The sequence below is a fragment of the Etheostoma cragini genome, chromosome 16 (genome assembly GCF_013103735.1).
Source record: "Etheostoma cragini isolate CJK2018 chromosome 16, CSU_Ecrag_1.0, whole genome shotgun sequence".
Lineage (NCBI taxonomy): Eukaryota > Metazoa > Chordata > Actinopteri > Perciformes > Percidae > Etheostoma > Etheostoma cragini.
In genome coordinates this window covers 22585499-22601077 of record NC_048422.1, presented here as the reverse complement: position 1 = coordinate 22601077, position 15579 = coordinate 22585499, and the positions used below count along the sequence as shown (strand labels likewise).

Here is a 15579-nt window from a genome sequence, read left to right as displayed (position 1 = left end):
TCAGTGTTCGTTCTGCAGAGGCTCAGATGTGACGTCAGGGATCTTGAATCATGCTAACTCACACGTTGTGTACAGTCAATATGTCACGTGAGATTTCAACCAACAATAAGATGTGCCGTTAGTAAAATTTTAAAGGCGCCTTATTTTGTCATGAGATGTTACATTAAGTTCGCAATTGGTTCATGTAATAAACTTTGCATTAAAAAGATTATAGCCCAATGTTAGTTGCGTGCGCCTTCACAACGAAGAAGAAGAGAGAGAAAGAGCTCAAAGAAGCTAAAAGAGCTGAAAGTCTGCAGAGCTGCATTAAAACTGGTAGCAGACCAGCTGTGAGAGAAACATCTGATAAAGCCAAGCTGCCATCCTACATCATTCATTTAATTTGAAGTTGACCTATTTTATCAGAAGCATTTTCTTTAATTATCTGAACCTTGCTTCTGTAAATAAAGAAATATAATATTTAAGTTGTAGTAGGCTAATAACTCATTAAAACAAATGTTTCATTTTATAATAAATACACAGTAAATTGCATCTGTGCCGTATACTGTTGTGAATTAGTTATTTTATGTACTGTACATCAAAAGTTCCAGTTGGATAAAATACGTTTACTAGCTGTAGTCATGTTGTTATTGTTCTTTATAATATATATACAGTATGTACACACACAAATATTATTTATGGTGCCAAATCCTAACATTAATTATCTCAACCAGAATCATTGAGTGCAGCCACAGTCTAAAGGTCAACTGGCAGCACTAGTGTCAGAGCTCAGTTTTTAAAATGCATGTCGTAAAAGATGCAATTAACTGTATAAGTTACTTTATTCAGATTTTAATAATTCTATTCAAGATGAGGCCGACCACTAGTCTCCAGATCAGAGAGGGACGCTGCCTTTTTTCCAGATTACAGCAATGGCCCCTTCAAATGTCTGTGCACGTCCCTGCTGTAACATGTTGTGAATAAACACAGTCTGTCAGAAGTAACAAATACATAATAATCTTCACATTTAAACCTGTTTACAGAATAAATAAGGACATCAACAAGAAGTAGAGTTCCTTTATTTTGGCAAATGAAAAATTACTGTTTCAGTAATTGTTGTGTGGAACACTGAGATCAAGTGCTCTGTCTTTGATTATAGTGCCACCATCAGGTCATTGAATGTAATGCAAGTTTAATATTAGTTTTAAGCTTTCTCTCAGTCAGACATATAATACACACAGTATCAACACAAACACACAGTGGCTCATTTTACACACACGCCCTGTTCAACCCTGAGCTGTAACAAGAGGGACGAACAGGAATAAAATCCTCCAAATATTGCACAAAATAACAAAAGTTGTTTATAAAATTGGCCAAAGTGAGGATAAGCTATGATTTGACTCTATAAAAATGTCTTTTAAACATAATAATTAGTCTTTTTTGTTTTAAAATGAAGCACTTGTGACTTGTCACACATACAAAACCTTATAAATACACTTCACAAGGGAATAAAAGAGCAAAGACGGTCTGCTCTTTGGTTTTACAGATGGACAGATGCATGATGGGAAGCGACGGCAGCCTGTACAGCAAAGAGGTTAAGGACAGACCGAACGCACAGGAGACAGTAAGTCATGAAATCACAGCTGAGCTACATCAGCTCTTGACCTCCTCAGTGGCGGGCCTTCACCTTTCTTAAGTCAATATTACAGTGAATATCATACGTTGGATGTGTTTCTATAGTGCACGAGGCCTCTTCGGCGTTATCTGTTGGCTCGCTTGCTCCTCTTCCTGCAGTGCAGAGCGGAACGACTTGACTTTATCTGAAAGAGGAGAAAATACAGCCCAGGTTACCCGTGCTGGAGTGTAACTAAGTACAGTTACTGTACAAGTACTGCACATTCTTCTTTTCTTCTCATGCCATTTGAATCATACTGAAGACCTGTTTAGTAGGGGTGTAAATCACAACTTTTATCGCAAAACAACATTATATTGACTCTCTGAACAACAGTTTGCTGATATCACAAGTCTGCCATGATACGGTTTAGATTTTCATTAGTTAATTTCTGGGGACTGCGATGGATATGAGACAATAATCATAAATAAATAAATAAAGCCAATTTAACACAACACCTGCAGAAAGGGAACTACTGGATTAATTGAATGACAGACATAAAATGAAAACAATTTTGGACAACTGTTTAGTGCTACTTGTAAAGTTTTAGTGTTGATGTTGAGGTTTGGACTGTGTCCCCTCGGGCTCTGAGTAATTGTTACGCCATTTCTCACTATTTGTACACACCAAATGAACAACTGATCTTTACCTCTCAGCTCAGTGAGGATGTCAATCTTCTGGTCCAGGATTTGTTCTAGTTGAGTTGCAAATGATTCAACATCGTAGTCCACCTCCTCCGTCATTTCCAGAAGCACCTTCTCATCTTCCAGCCAGCGGATGGACTCCTGTAAGGACACGCTGCAGTTGTAACACCACGCTTCTGTGTTGTTTAAACTTTATAAAGTAAAGAAAACAGGCCGATAAAGACAACGGGAATGAACTTCTGCCCTAAATTTGAGCTATAATGGACATTAGATATGGATTACTTGAGGGAAAATATGGTAAAACATTCTGTATTGATCTATAGGTTTTGGATTCTTACAATATCTCTCAGGGTTTAGACACATTTTGATCGATGGATTTGCACATTTTGCACGTTAAAATAATACTCTGACTTTTTTGAGCATCTTCTAGTCCTGAAGGGTCTACTGTACCTGGAAGACGGCCCTGTGGTCCTCCAGGACCTGCTCCTCCATCTCCACCAGCTGAGAGACGGCTTCATGGAAAGTGAAGAGCTGCGGGGAGACCTCTTCCTCCTGCAGAGAGAGTGGCCATGTTTGTTTTTACGCCAGTGACACTGTGACATGATGGACTGCAGTCTGCTGGAACCCAAAAACCCTGTGTGTCTCTCTATAACGGCCAGTATGAATAGGAGGAATGATTACAGCAACCAAATACTGTTTAAATGGACATATGTGAATGTGAGTATTGTTATTGTTTTAAGACTTGACCTTTCCTTTAGTTGCTCTGTTAAGTCAAGCCTACACACACACGAGGGAATGAATACGTGTTTGTCTTACGTTCTGTTCACAGAGCAGCTTCAGATCGTCTCTCTGTGGAGAACTGCCGACCCCCCACTGAGCCTCCAGCACCTCCAGCTGGTTATGTCCTCCCTGATGGATGTCCATCGCTGCTGAAGGGTCCACCGTCAGCTCCTTCACCCTGAAAAAACAATATGAGTGTTGGGACTGCTGCTGAGGTATGTGATGTAGCAAAAAGGTGGGTAGGTGCATTCAACATGCAGACATGTTGCAGGGGAAAATGCTCAAAACCTTTCAGTGAAACAACAAACACGACACACTGACTGCATGCAAGACTGGGTAAAATAAAAGCACGTCAACATCATAAATAAAACTTGTAATGCAAAATTAAAAAAATAGATAAAAAAAAAACTTTGGGATAAAGTAATATTGGGCCAACGTGCATTATCATCCTACTGTAAAGGCTTGTTAATACTCCGCAGCATATATATATATATATATATATATATATATTAAAAAAAAAAAAAACTGTTTATACTATCCACTAGGGGTGGGGGGAAAAAGACTAACATTTCTACAGCTCTAAGCAACTTGGATAACTTCTGAGTGGCCAGGAAGAACCAAAAAGTGGTTTTGATGAGTGATGTCACATGGCAATGGGGTGGTAGCTTGTTGTGAAGAGCAACATGGAGAGAAATTGTGAGAGACGTAGTAAATCGATCGTACTCATAAGAAGGGGAGAGTTCAGAGCGACTCCCTCCACCTCCACTCTGGGAGAAGGGAATGTCGGAGGGACTTATCCCGAACTCCTTTACTCTGGAAACACGGCCGGAGAAAGAAAGGAAAACACAAGCCCAAGAAGAAGAGACAGGAGAGGATCACATTATGCATTGCAACTATTCTCACATCAAGTTAATTTAAAGATAAAAAAACCCCAAAAACTCTGTGATTTACCTGTTGGCGTATCTCAGCGTGTTCAAGGTGTTTTCACATGACGCCATTCCAGGAGAGATGGTTGCAATCTGTGCAGGAGAGTTAGATCAATATTTATCAACTGAAAACAGTTATATTTTGAATAATGCATTCGTCCACAGGAGGAACAGTAACATACGCACAGCTCTGCTTTGGTCCTACCATGCATGTTCTGGAGTTTTCTCCTATGAAGGAGTCTCGCAGCACCTGGGTTAACTTGCTGGCTCTAAACGGAGTGTGAGGTTTGTTCCTGCCCAGCGCTCGAATGCACTCCTGCGGACAGACAGGAACATCATCATCATCAATTAGCCTAGACCAATGTTTCCCGAACTTAGGGTCGGGACCCAAAATGGGTCGCAGACCCGTTTTATTGGGTCGCCAAATGGCAGAGAACAAACTAAATGCTCAGCATGACTTCAGAATGGCATTTTCAAAACCCAAACCTAGACTAGATCAGCTGGTTGATATCTTCAACCAGCCACACACATCTCATTAAATTTAAGTCAGCATTATTTAAAAAGAATTTGGTGTCGGTACTGAGGGATGATGGGAGGGGATAAGAACATGAGTTGAGAAAGGGGGGGAGACACAGAAAGGAGAATATAGACCTTTTCTGTTTTTGGTTACTTTTATAACGGAATAAATATACTTCATATACATTTAAATTCATGGTTTGTTTCGTCTTTTGTCCACAGTTTAAAAATGTAGATGGTACAATGATTCATGGTGTATTTTTGTAAATTTGGGTCCTGGGGAGACACCAAATTTCTCTTTTGGGTCTTGAACTGAAAAGGTTTGGGAACCACTGAACTAGACGACTGAGATTTTGATAAGAGGTAGCTTGATGAGGACTGAGCAGGAGACCTTTAGCGCCAGCAGGCTCTTGTTGATCTCAGCTCCTTCGAGGCGGGTCTGGCGGTCCGCGCTGGAGGTGTCGGCTCCTCTCTCGTTCCCCGCCAGATCAATGAGGGAGAACTTTCCGTGCATCTTCCCCCGCCGACGGAGAATGATCTGGAAGACGGCGTGGCTCCGAGACGAGTGAGCGTTTGCCGAGGTCTGGCCGGAGGTCCTGAAGGAGACGCAAAGACATGAAGCTAATCCCCGAGGACCGGTCCAAACCTTTCAGAAACAAACTTCTGGACTTGGTGCCATTTCATTTAAACGACGGTCTCCTACCTGCAGCTGTTTCCCACTTCAATGAGTTTGAGGACATCCTCTGTGCACTTCACCTCCCTCTCCTGTAGCCCCACCACCTGCACCTGCTGCTTCCCGTCCTCCAGGACCCGCAGCTTGGTTTTGTTGTTGAGAAGGTCAAACACCTTTTTTTTTATATGCAAACACAAATTGGGTCAGGACTGAAAATGCATCAGAGAGATTTTGGTCAGTTAGGCTTGCATCAAAGTGTCAGAGGCAACACTCAGTCTTCTTCTTAAATAAATCTATTAATAAAAGTGTTAAAAGACACTTGCCTTTCCGCTGTAAATCTCAAAAAATGTGGCAAAGATCTGGAGATCCAACTTCTTGTAATTTGGTTTCTTAATCATGAGGAAGACATCTCTGGCTGCACAAGGGAAGAAAACAGAGACTTCAAAATGCGTTGAGAAGCAGTGACCTGCCGTGAGAACACTGTGGAGGAGCAGGAGACACTAACCAGACAGTGCATAGATCCCTTTAGAGCAGTCCTGGTTCTTCCCTGAAAAGTCCCCTCCCATCGTCTTAAAAAGAAGATACGAGTTAAAACAGGAAATGGGCACTAACGGGGTTCCCAAAGGCTTTTAGTATTACATTTAGTATTCTAAGAACTTAGGCCTTAACAGTACTGAGTTTCGAGTTTAGGAAGGTCTTACATTTTTTTCTTGTCATTTCACAGGATTAAATAAATATTTTGTGGGGGTAAATTCACTTATTTTGTATTTTTAGTTTCATAGCATGAAAGCTCTAAATGCAACACATATATTATTAATTTGATCTCATTAGCATAGAAACTTCACTTAAATGGTTTCATTAAATTTGGGTAATGGTATTTGATAATACTTCTTTTCTTGGACTTAGATCCACACTGATTTTCCATTATATCGCCTTAAAGTTGGCATTAAAATTTCATCCCAAGTGGTGTAAAAAAGGTCTTTAAGAGTCTTAAATTTAACTTGAAGAATCATGGGGCTACACTGACTAAAAACATTTAGTTTTGTTCAAAATTCGAAGCACTCACATGGGTTTTTCCACTTCCTGTTTGTCCGTAAGCAAAACAAGTCGCCATGCCCCGCTCAAAAATGGTTTCAACCAGTGGCTGAGCAGTGAACCTGAGAGAGAGAGGGAGAGAGAGAGAGAGAGAGAGAGGGGGAGAGAGAGAGGCAGAGTGGGAGAGAGAGAGAGAGAGAAGTATTTTAATTTATTCCATATTAAACATTTCAGGGTTCTATAGAGAAACCAGTTACCTGTAAACCATTTCATTGGTGGAGTTCTCATCGAAGGCGTAGTCGAATCGGAACGTTTGGTTCTCCAGGTAGCGGGTCAGGTCGACCTTCTGCTTCGGCTCATGGACCATCACCACGTCCTTACTGGGAATGGTGATCACGTCCAGATCCTTCATTGTCAACTCTACAGAGACATGGACAAATACTTTTCATTACAATTTCTGTTAATGCGTAAACGTTACGGTACAAAAATATGTCAGGTATTAAAACTGTTCAGACAAGGCGACTTTTAGAGGATGACGGCATTAACTTTGCGTTGTGTCCAAACACATCGATTGTATAAAGCTACTCGAATTACCTTTTTTATTGAGTGGACGTGCCCGTACACACACACATATCCTGTGCTCCTCGATCTGAAACATCAAAAGGCAGATAAATTATACTTTACATCATCTCTCAGGACATACAGTCCTTTATGTACTGCATACTGTGTTGCAGACATCGCGAAGAGAGTAGCAATTTACACATTTATTTCCCCACATGTAGCTTTACAATTGGAAAAACCTGCGTATTCCACGCTGAGTTTCACATATTTTCTGTATTCGCTTGTTTCAGTTCTTTATTGAAGCTACATGAACGACATTGAGTGAAATATTGCAACCACAATATTTTGTATGGCTGCACCAATTCATCAAATGGAAGTATTCTAGATGTCTTACGCATCATTTTATACACATTTCCCTAAAAATGCAACCAGCCATGCAGTTTATTTGGAAGATTTGGGATTAAAACCAAGCAACGTGGTTCTTAACAATGTTTGGCTGCATGAGCCTGTAATGACTAGTAAGGTTAAAGATTACGCTTGTTATAGTGTAGTTGATGAAAACAAGCTCCACCACAAGCTATAAAGCTGCGTTCTTTTGGTTAAATACCCAGTAGTTGTTTCTAATTAAGATCTCACGGATGCATCTACAGCCGACTTAATGTAAAAAATATAGGAAATTCACTTCTTATCTGATGATAACTGGATGCCTGGTGATTATCAGAATCCTTTATTGATCCCCTCTGGGAAAAACTAAACAGGAAGTGTATATCGCTAGCGTAGCTAAAGTGCAATAAATAAAAGTAAAGAGAGAATAGTTTATGGAGGAAATTACCAGAACTGAATGTCCTTAAATCTAGGGCTACATCATTTTAGGAGAATTTGCGATAACTTTGTTGAATATTGTGATAACGACATTACTTGCGATAAATAAACCATGTACTCAGTTCTGCCTTTCTTCTGCTAAAATACAATGAATTGCTTGTTGAATTTAAAACAAATGAAAGGAAATCATAACCAACATTCTTTAATTGAACAAACTGAAGATTGAATTGAATATTCAATATGATCGTGTGGAATGTACTGAACAATGGCATCAAACAGCCATTATATTATTCAGTTAAAAATCAAATCATTACCTGACAAATACAGGAAGAAATAGACCGAAACATGGGAATGGAACTGAAATGTAAGGGTTTTGTTGTATGTTGTTGTAAGTTATTGTAAGACCTGAAAGATCGTATGCTGTATTTGCATAGCTATTGGTTTTTAATAACATAATAATAATATATAATACATAATATTATAAAGTAGGTGCAGGACCTAATAAGCTGTATGCTCCCGCATGCTCCTTATCTCAAACTTATCCTTTTTTATTTTTGGGGGTTTTTGGTCAATTTTGATAGTGGTTTCATTTTTTTGTTTTAATTTGTTTTGTTTTCTTTTGCAACGCTGTTGATTGCTTGTGATAAACAAATCAAATATAAATGCATGACATTTACATTTTAAAGTGCAGTTTTCTAGTAACGTTTTCTTTCAACCAGTGTCTTTATGGTGATATGGTTATTGCCTCAGTTGATATGGCGATGACAATTAAAAAACCAAAATATCGTGCATCCCTGCTTATTAAGTGCTCAACTATCTGGACACCCTCTCTTGTTTCCATTTACAGGATCTGGATGGAAACCCGGCTCTAAACCAGACTTACCAGGTCGTTGCTGGTTAAAGGCCTGTAGTCCAGACTGGCTCTGAAGTCTCGGATCATACACATGATTTCATAGTTTGGTAAATTGACATCCACCTCCTGAAATGGAACAAAAAGCAAACGTAACAAGTGAACTATCAAATGAAACGTGTGTGTGTGTGTGTGTGTGTGTGTGCGTGCGTGCGTGCGTGCGTTTGTGTGTCTGTGTGCGTGTGTGTGTGTGTGTGGGTTTGCTCCTCACTTGCGCCCTCTTCTCTCTGAGCTCTTGCTGCTGAAGTCGTCTCTTCTCCCGTTTCTCCTGCAGCTTCTCAACCTCCTTCACACAGTTAGATTTCCTCCGTGCTGGAAACAACGGCGGAAAACAGTCACGACAAAAAGTAATTCACTTGCAAATACTACATGAAAATACTACTTAATACTAACATGTTTCCACTGCAACAAACCAATAAGATATAATAATGTAATATTACTACTTTTGCATTTGATACTTTAAGTACATAATTCTGATTATACACTTTTACTTAGATAAAATAAAATAAACTCTTTTACAGACTTTTACACTCTCATTTTGTTACTTTAACTTATAAAGAACTTCTAAATACTTCCTATGCCAGTGGTTGTTAATAGTTTTTGGATGGAGCTTTATTGCACTGAAGAATAAAATCTATCCGGCTTTGCGTACATGCATAATACTTCACATTCACATTCATTGTTGGTTTTCAACAGTTAAAAATCTAGTGATTCTGCTTGATTTCAAATGTCATGCTTTGAGGGTTGAATCTGAAGTTATTACGCTGTATATTTCAACAGCAGATGTACATCTATGCTAATTAAACGTCCACAGCTGGAAACTAAAACAAGAGCTGTAGTATGAGTCCAGAAGCCGAGCCAGAGGGCAACCGTGAAAGAGCCTTTGACGCCCTCGCGCTCACAGCTGTGTGGGAGCATGACTTCACTGGTTGTGGCCTCTGCAACGTTACCCTGCGCCAGTAAATAACAACACACTGGGGCTGTGAATTTAATCATATTTTGATCGATTTTAGCTCCTAGCATTTGTGAAATGTAATTTTTTCCACATTACATTTTGCAAGTAAACTCCTATCTTGTCTGTTGTTCTGAAAAGGGAATTCAACAAGTTCAACAGGGAAAGTATTAACACTTTTTTTTTTTAAGTTCAATAAGTGCAACATCTTTCTAAGAGTCAATGATTTATAGTGTTAAATAATCAGGATTTCAATATTGACCAAGAGATTTTTCCCCATAATCGAGCTGCCATTGTTTTTTTATTAGATATCAGTTTATAAAATATTTTTTACTGCATATTGTCGTTTTAGTTGTAGTTTTAGTTTACTATATCCCACTGAGGTGGCCTTGACTGAACCTGGGAAACGCCTGATCCAGATGCAGAGGGTGTGTGTTACCGTTCTGCAGCTGCAGCAGCGACTGGTTGAGTGCCGACTGGGGAGCGATGGCGGGGGGGGGCGGCTCTGCAGCCTGGCTCTGCTGGCTGGGACGGGCCCGGGTGGTTCCCACCGCTGCAGCTGAGAACAAACAGAAAATCCAAGATAATAGTCATGCATTTGTAAAAGATTATTAAACAAACTAACAATATAATATATAATATTTTCCTCTCAAATCTACTGGTATCTTTCCATGCTGGTAGTTAGAGTGGAAACGATAAGTCAGTTAATCCATTAGTCAATAGTCCAAAAATAAATGACTATTTTAATCATTTGATAAATAAATGGTTTATTTCGTTTTACATTATAATGAAGACTACAATTTGGGCCAATTTCCACACAATATAACTCACAAAATTGATAAGTATAAATGGATTAAGCCGAATCAGCGCGGCATCGCCGCTGATTTGAATTGTGAAGAGGTTTGAAATCTGCAAACTTGTTATTTATTTCTCTTGTCATATGTCATATGTTACAGTTACAACCGTAACTGTAACATATAAAGATCTATATATACAGTATGTGGTCCGAGCAGTCTGAGGTCTAATGTGTGTATTTTCTGTACTGTGCTGCTGTGCTGGCGTTAGGAACAGCAACATCTCACCGCCGGTCGGACTGACTGCTAGTCTCGTGCTGTCATTGGCTGTGGCCCGCCAGGGAAATTAGCTCTCAACGCTAACGTTAGTCATAGTGTTGATATGTGAAAGCATCAAAATAAGCATTTTAGATGAAGAGGTTTTTCTACCTGGAAATTCTTGTAAAAAAACAGTGTGATTGCATCTACAGGCTGAAGGCCAAGGCTTATTTTTGCCTACTCTTTACAATTCATTAAAAAAACAGAATATCAGCAACAATCTGTGCTTTAACATGTCTTTTTTCCCTTGATTTCTAGGCGGCTCCACCGACATAAATGTGTGATGAGCAGCGGAGATAATGATGTCCTCACAAACTGTAAGTCACACTGAATCTAACATAAATATCATGTCTGTGTGTCCAGATATGACTGGATTGGATTTTTTAAAGAACACTAAGCGCGGGAGAAAGTCGGTTTGAAATCCTCTGATTTAAATCAAACATACCTCTGTTCTCCCGTGGAGGATTCTCAGCTTTAGGTATTGCTGTCATCCGTTTGGTCTGAAAATATAAAAACAAAAAGAAAGCGCCATGAACCTTTGCAAAGCTGAAAGGAGACAGAGTTCAGAGACACTGTTCAATAACAACATGCAACACTGGCTGTCCCATTCATAGAGAATTACATGCTGAAATCATTAGATTAGATTAGATTAGATGATACTTGATTCATCCCACAGCGGGGATATTCCTTTGTTACAGCAGCATTCTCAACAATGAAAGCAAAACAAACAAACAAGTTAACACACAAGAAAAACAGGCAAACAGTAGACAATGTGCAGAAGGTAGACTGAAGTAGAGTAAAGTAAAGTAAGGTAAAGTAAAGTGCAATTGCCATAGTACAAGAAAAACAACATTGCAGTGTTGTAAGTGACCCTAAAATTAAATTGAATATTTAATTAAAGTGTTAATGCAAAAGCAGGTAACCATAATATAAGTTACATTCACCTGTGACCATAAATACAATTGAAAAAGTAAGTACTTGTAGTGGAAAATATAAATACTTTATAACTACATTATGGCAGTTTAGGCACAAAGTGTCCCTAAAAATGTCGTTAAACAAACCGATGCCCTTTGACAAGAAAGTGAACACTAAACTGCCTCGAAAAAAGTCCCTAAATTGGACAAAAACAGCTTGTTTTCTTCCAGTCATGAATAATAATTGAAACATGTCATGGTAATGGATTATATCGGCAAAGGATTGATGATGAGGAGCAGACCTTGGGGAGTTTGCTGGTTTTGGCGGCATTGGAGGGAGGAAGAGGAGCCTCGGGACTCTGTGGTATCTCCTCGTCAGGAACAACATCTGGATTCAGAGCGAAGACGCTCTCCAGATCAATCTGGGGCAGAAACAAGACAAAGATTAATATTATTATAACTTAATCTTATTCAGAATTAGAGCTATCTTGCAAGAGAGCTCTGTACACAGAGAGCTGAAGTGAAACCAGGACTTCCAGGTTCTGTTCCAGTGGTCAGAAAACTTCACTCAAAATCCCACTGACATTTGGTCATTTTTGACACATTATAAAGTAAAAATAAATTAAAAAGACTAAACATTTAGCCCTGGAACAGAGCCTCATCTTCAGTATGTCCTGTAGCTCCTTGCATGTTAAAAGATAAGAACGGTCGTTTTTTATAAACGATGAGAAGTGTTTTTTAGCTGCCTTTAACAAACATCATTTCCCATAAACCCTAGACCTTCGTGGACTAATTGTCCCAGCTCGTCGGAAAAAGCGAGTCCACGGTGGTTAGTACAGACAGGTCTGTAACAACACCAGTACAGACAGGTCTGTAACAACACCAGTACAGACAGGTCTGTAACAACCATAGACCGTTAATATTAATAATATACAGTCTATGGTAACAACTTAAGGACAGACAGGTCTGTAACAACACCAATACAGACAGGTCTGTAACAACACCAATACAGACAGGTCTGTAACAACACCAGTACAGACAGGTCTGTAACAACCATAGACCGTTAATATTAATAATATACAGTCTATGGTAACAACTTAAGGACAGACAGGTCTGTAACAACACCAATACAGACAGGTCTGTAACAACACACACCAGTACAGACAGGTCTGTAACAACACACACCAGTACAGACAGGTCTGTAACAACACACACCAGTACAGACAGGTCTTTAACAACACAAGGACAGACGGGTCTGTAACAACACCAGTACAGAGATGACCGAACAGAGAAAGTAGTGCTAATTTATTATTGAATCCTCATAATCACAATTATGTTGGTCAATATTGAAATCACGATCATTTAACACGATTACTCAGTGACTTTTGGAAAAAAATGTTGCATTTATTAAACTTAAAAAACAGTTAAAACAACAGTGAAAACACCTCGAACTGTGAATTGTCCCTTACTACTTTTCCCGTTTGAACTTTTTGAATTCCCCTTCTGCACACGAGAGAAAATAAGAGAAATAAGGGTAAAATTATCATTTTGAGCCGTAATCAAAATTGCGATCAAAATTCAATTAATTGCAAGAAAGTCAATCTCTTTCCTGTCTTGACGTTCCAACACAAATCCAACATGTTTTTTATTATCATAAGTTTTAACTTATGGTGATGTATAATCTTTTAGTCTGTGACTTAAAAACTCAGTGACATTAAGACAGATTGTCTTCAGATGTGAGACTGTGTCAGGATCAGCTTTATTTGCCAGGTATGAAGCCACATACGAGGAATTTTTCTTTGGAGCATCATTACTCACAATGTGCTTACACATTAAAAAACAACCAAAACGAAAATATACACACTAATATATACACAATATATACACACTCTAAACAGAAACAACATAGAGGCATGAGTGCAATGAAGAGTTCAATTTAATTATTTAAATGTGGAGCATAGTGCAAAGGGTACTGGGATAAATAGTATTATGTTATTATATTACAATATGAACAGTATGAACATTATGAACAGTTCTGAAAGAGGAAATGAGAATGATGAATAAAAAATAATAACTGAGATGTGACAATGAGAATGATGAGTAATACTAAATAAGTGGAACCAGTGAACAGGTGCTGTAGAGACGGTGTTACTGGGTTATTGACCAGAATTTAACCTGACACTGTGGGTCAGAACTCGGACCTTAGTCTTTTTTAAAGTTTTCTCATGTTTGGGAGGAATTATCCACACATTGTTTTCTAGAAACACCGAACTGACGAGAACTGAAGAGAGGTACATGATACAGGAAGTTAGTAAGAGCTATACCTCTTTCCCTTTGGTGTCTCCATTCTCGATCCACTCCACCGTCACACTGTCATTGTCCTCATGCAGAGATGTGACCATCGCCTGGTGTATTCGTCCTGCAAAGAGAGAGGGACGTGAGGAGACGCTAGGCCGGCTCAGTGCTGCATGATGGGACTGTAGAGTAGATATTTGCTGCTTTAGCCTTTCGTACACAGGAGGCAGACATTGACAAATCAAACCAACCATGAGCTGAACACATCACTAGCTGAGAGGATCATTTTCAGATCATTTAATGCAGGATGAAAATATAAAATACATAATAATCTGGAGTCACATTTTGACACTAAAATAAGGATACTGAGATGCTAATGGGAGTGGCTCGTGATGGATGATGATGATCCAGACTTTCCCATTCATTCACAACTTCAAGGGCTGCATTTACTGGCTGTTTGATTAGATTATTGGGAGTCTTATCCACACATTTGTAAGGTAAAAAATGAGCACACAGCCGTTTTTAAAGCAGGCTATGTCAGCCAGAGGAGGGGAGAGGCCCCCTGCATGCAGCCATCCTTCAGCCCGGGATCCAGAGGCCACTGCTGGATGATGCAGCGCAGGTTGGTGCGGTTAGCAACATGCATAGTGGAGGGATGACAGCCATGATGCAGAGGGGAGGGGACAGGGACCAGGACCAGGACCAGGACCAGGGCAAGGAGAGGCAGGGCAGGTGTCATTTTTTTTGGCCGGGCAGCCGCACAGGTGGACGGACCCGGCAGCCCGCGCCCCCGGTCGGCCGACCAGCCGGTGTCTGCTTCACTGACAGTCGACAGCAGCGTGACATATAACATTTATGTTAGCGCGAACACTTTACTCGACGTTTTATTTTTTTTAAATGGTGACAAGATGTAGCAGCTAGCTAGCTTAGCAGAAACCGTTTTAACCCGTTTTTTTAGCAGCGGTAACGTTAGCTCGTGCCACCCGGACCTGCCGGATGGAGAGCGGTGTCTGTGCGTGAGGAGCTAGCTACGTACCGTCGCTCCGTTTTATCTCCACGTATATGCCCACGAAGATCTTTCCGAATACACCGGCCATCGCTCCTCGTGGGTTTTTTTTTTTTTGTGTCCCTGCGTGCGTGTTTGTGTGTGTGTGTGTGCGTGCGCGTGCTGTCTCAAGTTGTGCTGCTGCTGGTCCTGCTCCTGCAGAAACTGAGGTCACTAGCGGTCAGTCATAGGAGGAGAGCAGAGGAAGCCGCTGCGCAATGCGCATGCGCGAGTGATGAAGTAGTAAGAAGCATCTTCTGCAACGTTACTAGCAGCGGTGGAAAAATACTCCGAGATTTACTTTTTTACGTAAACGTACTAATACCACACTGTGAAAAACTAAATATATAATAATGCAATGCAAGTTATGCATTGTAAAAAAAAATTCTGAAGTATAAATCCGTTAGTATAATCAGGAAAATGTAGTGTATGTAAATGTAGTTTTACAGATACGATTATAGTTTATTTAGTTATTATTTGTTCTATCATTGGATTGTTATTACTCATGAACTCATGTAAAAGCAGGAATGGCCCAATTACCTAGATCTCAAAGATCTAGGTAATTGGGCCTAGATCTAGAAAGATTGTAGTTATAATAATAATAATATTAAAAATAGTAAAAATAATGCATTTGATTTATATCACGCTTTTTAACACAGACATTTTACAACATTTTTAAAAGAAAATACAAATAATCCGAAAATTCACACCCTTAAGTGACACCTTCACATTGGTTGTTTTGT

At 39.6% G+C, this 15579-nt stretch overlaps 1 protein-coding gene across 1 annotated transcript; it reads right to left on the bottom strand.

Moving 5' to 3' along the window:
• Window positions 1-1040: 1040 nt before the first annotated feature.
• On the bottom strand, window positions 1041-15059 carry LOC117959139 (kinesin-like protein KIF2A). The gene is made up of 21 exons (XM_034896104.1): window positions 14828-15059; window positions 13821-13915; window positions 11799-11918; window positions 11028-11082; window positions 9910-10029; window positions 8730-8830; window positions 8492-8587; window positions 6820-6874; window positions 6483-6645; window positions 6257-6347; window positions 5696-5759; window positions 5514-5605; window positions 5221-5363; window positions 4909-5113; window positions 4207-4317; window positions 4027-4094; window positions 3799-3888; window positions 3112-3253; window positions 2746-2847; window positions 2301-2436; window positions 1041-1799 (listed from the first exon to the last, which is right to left on the bottom strand). Exons 1-21 carry the CDS (start codon window positions 14886-14888, stop codon window positions 1714-1716), a joined length of 2196 nt encoding a protein of 731 aa, XP_034751995.1. The 5' UTR covers window positions 14889-15059; the 3' UTR covers window positions 1041-1713.
• Between the last annotated feature and the right edge of the window lie 520 nt (window positions 15060-15579).

Excerpts from the sequence above, each read along its gene's own strand:
- LOC117959139 (XM_034896104.1), bottom strand. The coding sequence starts at position 14,888 with ATGGCCGGTGTATTCGGAAAGATCTTCGTGGGCATATACGTGGAGATA. Across the intron at positions 6,875-8,491 it reads CTTTAACCAGCAACGACCTG|ATCGAGGAGCACAGGATATG; the intron begins GTAAGTCTGGTT and ends TTGATGTTTCAG. Across the intron at positions 4,095-4,206 it reads AAAACTCCAGAACATGCATG|ATTGCAACCATCTCTCCTGG; the intron begins GTAGGACCAAAG and ends TCTCCTGCACAG.